Source organism: Hyla sarda, chromosome 1, assembly GCF_029499605.1.
Source record: "Hyla sarda isolate aHylSar1 chromosome 1, aHylSar1.hap1, whole genome shotgun sequence".
NCBI lineage: Eukaryota > Metazoa > Chordata > Amphibia > Anura > Hylidae > Hyla > Hyla sarda.
This window is the reverse complement of record NC_079189.1, coordinates 180897448-180911042: the sequence shown is the minus strand read 5'-3', so window position 1 is coordinate 180911042 and position 13595 is coordinate 180897448. Positions and strand designations below refer to the sequence as shown.

The 13595-nt window shown below is 39.5% G+C and overlaps 1 protein-coding gene across 4 annotated transcripts in view; it reads left to right on the top strand.

Annotated features, from left to right (window-relative positions):
• The window catches only part of ZGRF1 (zinc finger GRF-type containing 1), a 171535-nt gene that overhangs the window by 127229 nt on the left and 30711 nt on the right, over positions 1-13595 (top strand). For all 4 annotated transcript variants that reach the window (XM_056564937.1, XM_056564962.1, XM_056564952.1 and 1 more), the window contains 9 exons: positions 165-279; positions 534-778; positions 3204-3363; positions 7740-7817; positions 8815-8962; positions 9050-9177; positions 10543-10666; positions 12281-12457; positions 12890-13024. In XM_056564937.1, coding sequence (XP_056420912.1) covers positions 165-279; positions 534-778; positions 3204-3363; positions 7740-7817; positions 8815-8962; positions 9050-9177; positions 10543-10666; positions 12281-12457; positions 12890-13024 — 1310 coding nt within the window. The remainder of the gene's footprint in view (positions 1-164; positions 280-533; positions 779-3203; positions 3364-7739; positions 7818-8814; positions 8963-9049; positions 9178-10542; positions 10667-12280; positions 12458-12889; positions 13025-13595) is intronic.

The following is a 13595-nucleotide window of genomic DNA, read 5'->3' as shown; positions in this document are numbered from 1 at the left end:
TTGCAAATGACAGATACATTTAAAACGAAAAGCTTGTGTATTATGGTTTCATAACAGTTTGTCAGCTGAACTGGCTGACTTTTATACTGACTTTTATACTCCAATTCTTTATATATGTAGTCAGTAGATAAAGACACTCCCATAACTACTGTTTCTTTTTGCAGTGGTTGTCCATGCATTACTGGTTTGTAATGCAAGTACAGAACTGACATCTTTGAGAAACATACATGAGCACTTTAACCCATCTTTACTGCCCATAATGCCTCATCTTCTCACAATGTAAGTAAGCACCTTATTTGGAGACATAACATAGCCCCCAATTCTAAGACTGCATGTCCATTTGATAAGGAGAATTCATGTTAATGGGAATTTTTCACTTCACTACTCAAGTTGTATACATTTTTTATTCTGTAATACTATATACAACGACACTTTTTTTTTTTTTTTTTTTTTTTTTTTTTTTAAGTCTAGCCTTAGCAGATACAGTTTTACGTCACCAAATATTTGTTTCTCTGTCCCTTAATTGATTCTAGGTCTTCTGAATGTGAGAAACCAATAAAAATTCCTAGAGGGAAATTCAAACCACCTGCTATGACTGCCAAAGTCTCCAGCAAATGTAATATTGCTGATCATACATTTGTGTTGAATTTAGCAAAGGACATGATTACACAATTTTGTCTGAATGAAGACCAAGCCACTGCGTTGGTGCAAATAGCACATATGATGGCTAGCTCTGACACCGAAGGACCCCAGTCTGCACCCATCACAATCATTCATGGTAAGAGAAAAAACTATAAAACTATTATTCTGCCTTCAAGTCACTCTTTATTCTGTGAACAAGATGAATACTTAAATACATTCAATAGGAATACACACTTAGTAGTGAATGTCAGTGTACTTAAATAAAAATATATTAATACTACCACTAGTTGTGATTTTTCAATAGTTAGATTCACTTATAAGAAACTCTTCCCCAAACAGCACCAAAGATTACATCTACATATGTGAGAGTTATAAAAAAAACAAATGGGTTGAGGAACTGTCCAATTAAGGCTATGTTCACAAGATGGGATGTGCGCAATTCTGCACGAATTCCGTTGAGCAAAGCTTGCTGAACGGAATTGCGGCACAATTTCTGTGTTCTCAGAACACAGAGTTGTGCCAAAATTCAAGCCCCATTGGCTTTAATGGGGTTCCGCAGTGGAATTCCACCAAATATAAGACTGGTCTTATGTTTTTGTGGAAATTCTGCTTTTGAGTGGGACTGCGGAATCCCATTGAAATCAATGTTGTGTTCAATTTGTCACTGTCCTAGAGGTTGCACTGTAGGACAGGGAGTCCTATATCTTTCTTTTCAATAAGTTTTTCCAGAAAATTGTAATATTTCAAATTGAACAAAATAATTAATGAAACCCTTCATTAATGCAGTATATATTGTTTGTAAAATATACATGACTGTATAAAAGTCATTAATAGTTATACAGTAAGGTTTATAAGACTGCTAAGTATCCTGACTACAAAGGGTCCCATATTGTAATTCTCTTTTTCTGAAACTGGGTTTTGGTGAAGCCCATTGGGGTTGACTAAGGTGCAAACAATTTCTCTGTGTTACATTATATTTGAACTTCTCCTGATCTGCTTGTTTAATGCTGTGAACAAGTCATTCATAAGCATAAAGCATACACTTTAAGACGTGGAACATTTACAAAAGGAAGGACTTTTAACACCATAGTGACTGGCCCATGAAAACTAACAAGCTGCAGAGTTGATCCATCTACCTGTAGCCAGGTAATTTCATGTTGAGTCTTTGGCTCTACTGCTTTTGCATGAAGTGCAATGGAAAGAATCAGGCTTTCAGGCAGGGAAGTGAAATTATCAGTTCCCTATCACCAAAAACCTATAATTACAGGACTTATATCAAGCCCTGCACTGCTGAATGCAGAAATGCTCCTGGCGTATGTGAATGGTTTCTATGCAAGCCTGTGATGTCATTATTCACATCACAGGGCTTCTCTAGAGGGCCTGGGGGCATGCAGAGAAGATGTAATCTGTTTTTTTCTCTCCATGCCTTACCATGCAGATCACTGGTATCTGCCTTAATGGGCTGTTTACCAATCAATATCAGTGATCTGTATATGGGAACAGCAGAACACATAGCCAAAATGCATTCCCTGCTAACCCCCCTATATGATTCAGAATACGTGAATGCGTTTTCCATGGGCATAATGTGGTTAGGCATACATTTTGTTCTAGTCACTCAGAATGTACATTACACCATAAATTAAATTGTCACCCCTGGTCACTAATTTTAGTTTGTTCCTTACCGGCTCTGTCTGCTTTTGTGCTTTTCTGAGGAATTGCCCATGTATGAGTCTGCATCTGGAGCAATATCAAATAGGGCCTAAAGCAGTTTCAATTAGGGTCTTTGATATTGACACTATAACTATACATTATACAATCTATACATATTATGCATCACTATGCATAGGAAAACTACAGGATGAAATATTTTTGGGTAAACATTATAGATACTTTCAGTGAGGAAATAATCTTCCAGCTTCATGGTAAATGGAGCGGAAATTATCCAAAATCGTCACTTTTAGAAGAGCCGTCCCATTGACCAAATGGAATTCTGTGGCGGATTTTGCTACAAGATTGAACATCTTCTGCTGGAATCTAATTCTTAGTATAATTCTTAATCAAAATGATTCCTATCTGCTCTAATTTCAAATAATGAGAGAGGCCAATGTCACAAAACAACTTTTGAACTCCGCATTCTAAAAGGTTATTTTATTTTGGGTCAGAAGGGCCCCAAATTCCCCTGGTCACGAAAAAGGTTTAACCTATTCAAATGCTAGATAACTCCTCTTTGAATTTTATAAGGCCCCATTCTCGCATGTCGGTGAAAGCATTTGGCTTAAACCACACACCCAATGTGTCACCAATGACTGCAGATGTTTCTGATAATTCCGTAAACATTGCATGGCAATTGGGGAACGCATGGGGGAATGGTTTTGGTCGCATGTGTTTGCTGCTGCAAATGTATCTAATATGTAATTAAAGTTTTTTTGTTTTTTTTCTAACACATTAACAAAAAACTTTTTGTCTTCAAGAAAAAAATCCAATATAGAGTTACAGATATTTGAAGTATTTGTCTTTACATATTTATGGTAATACAACTATTATACTTGTGGCATTTTCAGGAGTTTTTGGTGCTGGAAAAAGTTACCTGCTGGCAGTGGTTGTTTTGTTCCTAGTTCATCTTTTTGAAACGCATAATCCTCCTGAAGAACATGATTCATTCCATTGGAAGTTACTGATTTCGTCCTCCACAAATGTAGCAGTTGACCGTGTACTTCTGGGGTATGTAGATATTTGGGTGAATGGTACCGCATAGACACATTTAATATTTAGGTGCATCCTCCTTTTTCTTCATTAGTGCTATTTCATATCTGCATGCAATTATGTTAAGTTTTTGTTCCACTTATTAAAGCTAAACACACGGACATAATCCAAACTGTCAAAAAGAAAAAAAAATATCTGTCTTTAGCAACCTACCAGAGCTCGGCTTTTATTTTAAATGCTCTGATAAAACAATAGCTGAGCTTTGGTTTCTATGGGCAACAAATAAAGGTTTTTCTTTTAGACAGCTTTAATTATGGCTCACCAAAAAACTGGGAAATATGCTTCACACTACATCTGTTATGTGTATACATCTGACAGCAGGGTCACCCGCAATACGAATAGGTGGTCTTAACTAATACTAGATGGTCTGAAGATGCGCCATGTAGGCCAGTGGGTGGTCCTACTAAATTGATAGACTGCTATCTCTGTATGTACACTCATACAGGGAATGTTGTCAGTAACTGAGTAGCACTGCCCACTATTAGTTCTTCCATATCATTTCTCACAATTCTGTATATCTATCTGTTCAGCCATTACTGCTCTGTAACATGCTCTGCAACGTAGGTTGGCCAGAATTTTAAATCTGACTGGTTCCCTTGTAAACACTTTTTCATATGTCCCCCTTGCCCACATATCTGGTACTTTAGTGCTACTGCCTGTGCTCTTAGGAACTTTCAGACTATCAGAAATATGTTTTACCCAGGACTAGGGCTGGGTGGTATACCGGTTCATACCGAATACCGACATTTTTGTGCTGAACGATATGAATTTTAACCCATACCGCAATACCGGTTTGGCCCCTCCCCCTCGGGGATGAATGAATTAGCCTAGCGCTGCGCTGTCCCCATGTTGGGGAACTAATCATATGTTGCCCGCGAGCGCTGTTCTGCCCCCCAATCGGCCTAGCGCTGTCCCCTTCCTCTTGTTTGGTGCAGCCGCCGGCGCTGATACTCTATACCAGTGGTCTTCAACCTGCGGACCTCCAGATGTTGCAAAGCTACAACACTCAGCATGCATGCTGGGAGTTGTAGTTCTGCAACATCTGGAGGTCGGCAGGTTGAAGACCACTGCTCTATACTGTGTGGTATCCCTATGCTTGAGCTGCAAAAAATAAACAAAATAAACTTTATCTTACCTCCCGTTGGTCAGGTACCTGCCTCATCTGCTTCCTAGGGAATGGAACATCGGACAGCCATCAGCCTATCACCGGCCGCAGCGATGTTCCGCCTCAGCTGCTGATAGGCTGAGCCCACTGTCATGTAAAAAGCTGTCTAGAGCTTCTTACATGACAGTGGGCTCAGCCTATCAGCGGCCGAGGCGGAACATCGCTGCGGCCAGTGATAGGCTGACAGCTGTCCGTCCCCAGCGTAAGGCCGACGTCTGAACATGCCGTTAGTTTATTTTGTTTACCTTGTCACAGCGCCGGCGGCCGCAACAAACAGCATGAGGAGGGCAGCGCTAGCTGGTGACGTGAGTATTTACCCCGATGGGGGCAGCGCTGGGCTGATAATTAATTTTTTTTGGGGGGAGGAGGAGGAAATACCGTTAAATACCGTGGAACCGCCAAAAGTTACAAAAATACCGTGATACACACATTTGGTCATACCGCCAGCCCTACCAAGGACTCCAGATCAGTGGGGGAGATTTATCAAAACCTGTGTAGAGGAAGAATAGTGCAATTGCCGTAGCAACCAATCAGATTGCGTGTTTTATTTTTCAGAGGCCTTTGTAAAAATAAAGAAATTGCAATGGGCAACTGCTCTACTCTTCCTCTACACCAGTGTTTCCCAAGCGCGGTCCTCTAGTACCCCCAACAGGTCATGTTTTCTGGATTTCCTCAGTCTTTCACAGGTTATATAATTATGGGCAGTGCATCAGGCATCACCACAGTTATATCACCTGTGAAAGACTAAGGAAATCCAGAAAACATGACCTGTTGGGGGGACTTGAGGACTGTGCTTGAGAAACACTGCTCTACACAGATTTTGATAAATCTTCCCCTATGTCTCCACTCATCCCTGTCTCTGAGCTCTATAGACAGTTCTTTCTCCCTTATGGCTTGGTTTTTGCTCTGATATGCTTTGTCAGCAGTGAGACTTTATATAGACAGGACTGTCTTCCTAAATTCTGTCCATTCAAATGAATTTACCACAGGTGACTTAAGTCAAGGTGTAGGAACATCTCGGAGAAGATCAAGAGAAATGGGGCATTCAGAGCTAAATATCAAGTACTAGCAAGGGGTCTGACTATTTATGTCCATGTGAAATTTTAAATGTGTGGGAGACAAACAATAATTTTTAAATGAATAAGCAAACTGATCCTATTACACCAGGCGGTATCTGCCTGTTCAGCCGGCAATCACCACATGTAATAGGGACTTTATAGTTCAGCTGCCCAATTAAAACATAAGACTATTAGAAATCCTGTCCAAATCAATGGACTTTGAGTACAGCTATGTATTGTTTATACCAAGCTTCAGGGGAGAGCCCCTTACTGATATCCTATAATTGGCAGGTAAGGGAGTAGTAAATGTGAGTTGTGAGTCTGAAAACGTATTTCATGTTAGTTTTTCTTTTGAGCAGTACTTCTATCAGACCAATACGCTGAAGCTCCCCACTGTGTGTCGGATTTGCTGCTTTAATTGTGGAGGTTGGAATTATTTTTACAGCAGACAAAGGGTTTTTCATTTACATTAAAAAGATGAATATGTTTTGGAAACAGTGTAGTTAAGTGGATCAGATTGTCTTAGATAAACCAATTACCATTCTTGTATTTAGGCCCGTATGACTGTATATTGAGCCCCTGATACCAAAACATGAAGGTTGTCCCTTTAATGCTGGAGGGTATATTAGATTGTTGAGAGTTAAAAAAAAAAAAAAAAAAACTAAGCATTTAACACTCTAGGACAAGTCCTAATGGAAGAAACATATGCTACAATGTTTTTTGAAATAACTGTCATTTATTACCTTGTTTGAGAAGTTCTTGTCATGGCTAATGTCCTTTTGTGTGTATTTTATACATGGTCATTGCCTGCAGCCCTCACTCAGGATCCCACACATCTGTTACCAACTCTGCAAGCACCTTCCTGAGGAGATTGTTCTAAGCAACCATAAATAGTGGCTAATTTGGGTAAATTACAGCAATGCGCCATAACTACCACCACAGAGGATGTCTCGGGGCAGAAGTGTGCCTTGCATTTCAGCATAAACATTAAGACAAGTAGTTGGGACACTTGAACATGTCACACCGTGTTTTCTTAAACATTGAGAAGAACATCCACTTACTATATGCTACAATATTACTGCAAATAATATTTGTCTTAAAATATTGGCAGCATTTGTTATAAATGTGAATTCAGGTAGAAGAAACAGACATGGTCGCACATCTACAATCTTGTATAATGATCTGATTGCTTCTCAGCATCATATCAAAAACTAACAGGTTGTTAGTATACATTTTTGATCAAAAAGTACAAAGCCCACTCGCCACGTCAAGGCCACCTATTTAGAGTGGGTCCCTAACATCCCTAGCATAAAATGGCGTGGCCTTGGGCCGGCGACCACCGCCGCGACACCAGTGCCCACGGGGGGGGAACGACCCACTGACAGAGCAGCCCCAATGCCACTCAAACCAGTCTATGGGTCACACCTCCCCGCAGACACGGCACCGTGGCAGCAACGGACGTCGCACAGCACCACACCAGTGTGAACAAGGTGTAACAGCACATTTGTTATAAATGTAATTGCTGAATATTATAGACTTTGTGTTTATAATATTTTCCCAAATTACAACACACAAAACATATTTTCAGAATTCAGGGTCACATTTTCAGGTTATGTTTTCAAGGTAAAGACTTTATACTTTCTAGGCTATCATGTTTGCAAATGTCAGCTTTTCCTTGCTTTCAATGGGATTCTGCTGCACTATTCATACTACGGAATTTCCGTGGCACACGTTTATTTGTGAAAATTCCAGAATATGTTCATTCCGGAATGCACTTGGAAATGCATTGCGGTCTATGGAGAAAGCACATTTCTGAGCAGTCCTAGTGCCGATGTGTTCTGCCGGCACCTGCATTAGATGTAATCTTTGCCTGCATTGTTTGAATAGTTTGAATGGGTCTTAAGACTGAGGTGGGTTTCAATGCAGTTTCACAGTCTTTAGATATATGCTGCCTTTTCAACATCTAAAGGCAGAAATGAATTGAAAGGGGCTCTAGCACTGAATCAGAGCCACATCTCCTTCACTCTCAGGATCTCTGAGGGTCCCACTCTCATTACAAGTAGCTTGTTGAGTATGTACTGTTCTTTAACGAGTTGTTTTGTTTGTTACAGATTACTAAATCTTGGGTTTGACCAGTTTATTAGAGTTGGCAGCATAAGAAAAATTGCAAAGCCCATTCTACCTCACAGGTAAGCGCCAGCCTTTGAACTCTGCTGGGTTTAAAGCTGCCATAATACAAACGTTTTGCAGATGTTATGCAGTTGAATCAAGTGGCTGGCCAGTGAGTGAAGCGTACACGTCACCCAGCTATAACTCGTGATCACAGCAGGTCTCAGGACTGAGACTCGGTCCCATCTAAACCTTTATCATGTCTAGATGAAATGTCAAAACTTTTATTAAAGGACAGTAATGCCTTAAAGGGGTACTCTGCCCCTAGATATTTTATCCCCTAGGATAGGGGATAAGATGTCTGATCGCGGGGGTCCTGCTGCTGGGATCCCCCGCGATCTCTGCAGCACCCGGTATTCTAAACTGTATGTTTATAACGCTAGGTTCCGTGGCGGGAGACGTGACTTCACGCCACTCCCCCTCCATTTATGTCTATGGGAGGGGACGTGACAGCCATCACTCCTCCTCTCATAGACATGAATGGAGGGGGCGGGGCGTGACATCACTTCTCCTGCCATGGGAATCCAGCGTTCTAAACATACAGTTTAGAATGCCAGGTGCTGCGCGATTAGTCATCTTATGCCTTATACTTTGGATAGGGGATAAGATGTCTAGGGGCGGAGAACCCCTTTAACATGGGTGATGGCATGACTTTAAAGAGAACCTGTCAGTGGTTTCAAGCTGCTCGTACAGCAGGCAGCATAAAACACAGACAGAGAGCAGGATGCTGGCACACTACGATTCACTGCGTGGGTTTTTAAGGGAAATCTTAGTTTTAAAAAGCATCAAAAACTTGACAAGTAGTCACGGGTGTCAATCCCCACAACTGCTCTCTCCAATCATGGCTCCGAGTGACGCACATTTCCCTATACACACATAAGGAGTGACTTCTTTCCCTGTTTCCAGCTTCTTTGTAAAACTATGATTTCTCTGAAACACCTACCTGTGTGTATTTTGACGCTATAACTGTCTTGTCACTGACCATATGCATTTTGTTGAATGATGTTACATATGAAGCATACATGCTGGGTCTGAGAATGAAAGTGAACAGCTTAAGGAACTTCAAGCCCTATTAAGAGAAGACTTAACCCCTGGAGAAAAAGCATATGTTCGAAAAAGTATTGAGCTACATAAACTGGGCACCAATAAGTCATTGTTGGGACAGGTATGTATCATTTGACTTGAGACCTGATCATTATATTACATCGAAAGGATCTTGAACTTATTTTTTTATTCTTTTGTATATCACTAGGTTCGTGTAGTTGGGGCAACTTGTGCAGCGTGTCCCTTCCCTTGTTTGAGTAATTTGAAGTTTCCAGTTGTGATTCTTGATGAATGCAGTCAGATGACAGAGCCAGCATCTTTGCTTCCAATTGCCAGGTAAAGTAGTGGCCATACAGTCTTAAAGGGGTATTCCAGGCAAAAACTTTTTTTTTATATATCAACTGGCTCCGAAAAGTTAAACAGATTTGTAAATTACTTTTAATAGTTATTAGCTTCTGAAGTTTTCTGTCTAACTGCTCACTGAGGATGTCACATCCCGGGAGCTGTGCATGATGGGAGAATATCCCCATAGGAACTGCACAGCTCCCGGGACGTGAGACATCAGAGAGCAGTTAGAAAGAAAACAGCAACTCAACTTCAGAAGCTCATAACTATAGGAAGGATTAAGATTTTTTAATAGAAGTAATTTACATATCTGTTTAACTTTCCGGAGCCAGTTGATATATAAAAAAAAGTTTTGGCCTGGAATACCCCTTTAAATGTATGATATTTGATGTGATGGTATATAAGGACATCATCTCAAGTAAATTTAGATTTTAAGGTATTACAGTTGTGACTTACAAACAGGAACCTGTTACCTAGTAGGCACCTTTATATTGGAGCACTTTACAGATTCCCTAATATTTGTCAATGAAAAATTCTCCCATAGTGTCAGTCTGGGCGGAGAAGCACTTATAAGGTTTTCTATTCTTTGAGATTTCGTGGGGGTTAAGTTCCCGCACTTGCTGTTCTCCTAGCAATTGGAGAAATTGATTTTATGTATGAATTTAATTTAGTTTTGCCACTTTCTAATGCAGCATAGACTGCTCTGTGTTTGTGCTGCACAGCACCCATATAAAATGTAGGGGCATCTGTTCCAAAGCTTTGATAGCCTCCCAGATTAAGACTCATATACTGTATTATCTGTTCTGGCCATTATATGTGTTGTATATGCCATTTTACAATAGTTTTCCCCTCTCCATACCGCATCTTGAATTGTCATTTGTCCCTGAGCAAGTTTTGGAGACTGTTTTCTAGAATGTCTCCAGAAGAGGAGATTGTGGTCCTTTTTATATCTCTATAGTACACTGCAGGACTGAGCAATAGAAGCTGTAAATCCAGCACTGGGTGAGATGTATTCTCCTTGTCTCTGTTTTCTCTCTTCTTCTGTTTCTCTGCAACCTTCCACCTCCACCCTCTTCATAGACTTCTTTGGGCAGCTGATATCCGGATACTTTAGTGAGCTGAACATCTCCTGATATTTTATCCGAGTATAGCTTAGTTTGAGTTTAGGAAGGGAGGGAGGAGCAGTAAAGGAGTTTTATAGGAGGAGAAAGACATTTTTCTCTTTATAATATTAGAGTTTCTAAAACAACAGCGACCATTTAAAGTAAAGAAAGGCTAACACAGACTTTTTTTCTTTAAAGAACATACTGTAAATGTTTATCATTATACTGAATTAGACTTTTCTGGATCTTGTAGATTTCAGTGTGAAAAGCTGATCCTTGTTGGAGACCCAAAGCAACTTTCTCCTACAATCCAAGGTTCAGAGGCTGCTCATGAATATGGACTGGAACAAACTCTCTTTAATCGGCTTTGCTTAATGGTATGCCTACTGTGTACTCTGTTCACATTACCATTTGCATTTGTTATTCTGTTCTGTTGTTTATGTAGTAAAACAACAGAAACACGTTAGCTCTACATCATACTCCAAGCTGCAGACATACGCTGTGCTGAGTTGCAGAATGTATGCCCCCTGCCTCCTTCCCCCACTCCTGTTACCTGCATGATGGATCTGCAAGACTCAGTGCTGGAAGCCAGGCAGGAAGGGGTGGGGAACAGTGGGGGCTTGCATGCTGCAGCTCAGCACTGCCTTTACAATTTTTGAGCTTAGAAGAAATACAATGATTTTATATCTTTTCATACAGCCATCAGCTAAAAAAAAAAAAAAAAAATTTCAGCTATTCACCCATATCTGCAGTTCTGAGCAAATTATAGAGCTGGCAGATTTCCTTTAAAGTCCCCACTGATTTTATTAGGAATTCTCTCAGGACAAATACCATCAGCTAACTTCCGAGATATATATATTAGTTCAGTGTAGTTCAAGCTGCTTTGGTTTTGCATTAGTCTGCTGGTTGTTAAAATAACTTTCATTCATTGATCAGAAATGCAAGTTGTGAACACATCCCTTTTACATTCACAAATTGAATGTATTAATAATTGATTCTCATTTAAGTAGATTAAGCATGTTTAACCCCTTAGCTCCCTGACCTGAGGAAGAGGGGTGCAGACGCCCTCGAAACGCGCTTTCCACTACTTGTACACTGCAATAAAAGAACGCTGTTCATCACTATCTGGAGTCTTTGCATCATTCCTTGCCATCTCCTGACACAGCAAGCGCCGGAAAAGTGTCATTTTTCTTCAAGGATCCCTACATAACCCCTTAGTATGGCACACGTGCTGAATCTAGGACCTGCTGTGTACTATTACATAATTGTGTTGATGTAGGCACTGCCACTTTGCTCACATGATCAACAGCAGAAGATTGGCTAATCTATAAACCCAACTAGATAGCAGCATATAAGGGGAGAAACAAAGGAGACATCCCCCTATGACCAGATCTAGGTCTGTCTGGTCATGATGCTTGCTGTATGGGTATGCTTAGTTACTTATATTGGCTCAGTGGCAACAATGTGTACAATGCTGTGGAATATGTTGATGCTGTAAAAGGAATAAATAATAAAAGTCTCATAATAGGATTAAAAAAATGGTAATGAAATATTTGATAATTTTTTCCTTTCTACTTTTTATTACACAGCAGTTACAAAACCCCAAATATATTTGGTATCACCATAACTATGACAGCGTGTCCTGGGGACAAACAGGTCCAAGACTGACTACAGTTACAGTATGCGTATCAGAGCTGTGCCCATTAATGACCAGTGCTGACTTACTCTATATCCACTAGAAGTATACAATGAAAGTTAATAATGTATGCCTGCAAGGTTGAGGAGTTGATACATAATGAATATTTATTTATGAAGATGAAAGTTCTAGAATTGTATATCTGCAGTACTTTCTGTTGTAATGAAAATCCTTTTTTGTCAGTCTAATAACAAATAGGATTTGTATTTTATGTAATGTTTTTGTGGAATGATTAACATCATTAACATCTTTAACTACTTTATCATATAACACTAAATGTTTTCTTGATCTCCAGGGCCATAAAGCATTTATGCTAAGGACCCAGTATCGCTGTCACCCCTCTATTAGTGCTGTGGCTAATGAACTGTTTTATGAAGGGAATCTGTTAAATGGAGTATCAGAGGAAGACAGGAAGCCCTTATTGGACTGGTTACCCACATTATGCTTCTATAATGCAAATGGAACAGAGCAGGTATGCATAAAGAGTAATGTATTCAATGTACATCAATTATTTGTAAATGAGAAAAAAAAGTGTGTTCGAAAGAAAGGTGCAAAAGTATAAGCTTATTGTATAATAGAGAACATCTGTTGCATTAAATTAAAGTCCTTTTGCCAGTTTCCAGTGCCATCAGCAAAATACAGCAGTTTATGATGCCCGCACTTTGTCAGTGCTTTCCATAATGCTACCTGCATTGTATAGAGTAATAAAAAAGAATAAAGCATTTTATTAAGGGACTGTCAAGTCCAATATCTTCATCCACTTAGAGGTCTTCTCATTGAATCACAACGTGCATTGAGTTGTTTTCATAACAATCTTATACCAATGAATAAAGCTGCCATTGCTTTGCTCTATATGTGTTATATAAGAATGACAGCTCTGTTTGTGGATTTATTTTTTTTGTAGGTAGAGGGGAATAATAGCTTCTATAATGTGGAGGAAGCCAACTTTACAGTCAAGCTTATTCAGTCACTGATTGGAAGTGGTGTACAAGGATCCATGATTGGAGTTATTACGCTCTACAAGTCACAGATGAATAAGGTCTCTTTTTAACTATATTTCAACGTTCACGTGCAAATTTATTTTGGTTCAAAACTGCATCTGCATAACCTGAATGTATTTTGCATGGAATTTTCACTTTTATAACATATGGGGAAGAAATATTAAAGGGGTATTCCAGGCCAAAACTTTTTTTTTTTATATATATATATATATATATATATATATATATATATATATATATATATATCAACTGGCTCCGGAAAGTTAAACAGATTTGTAAATGACTTTGATTAAAAAATCTTAATCCTTGCAATAGTTATTAGCTTCTGAAGTTGAGTTGCTGTTTTCTGTCTAACTGCTCTCTGATGACTCACGTCCCGGGAGCTGTGCAGTTCCTATGGGGATATTCTCCCATCATGCACAGCTACCAGGACGTGACATCATCATTGAGCAGTTAGACAGAAAACTTCAGAAGCTAATAACTATTGAAAGGATTAAGATTTTTTAATAGAAGTAATTTACAAAACTGTTTAACTTTCCGGAGCCAGTTGATATATAAAAAAAAGTTTTTTGCCTGGAATACCCCTTTAATACTGTCTTAAATTTAGAC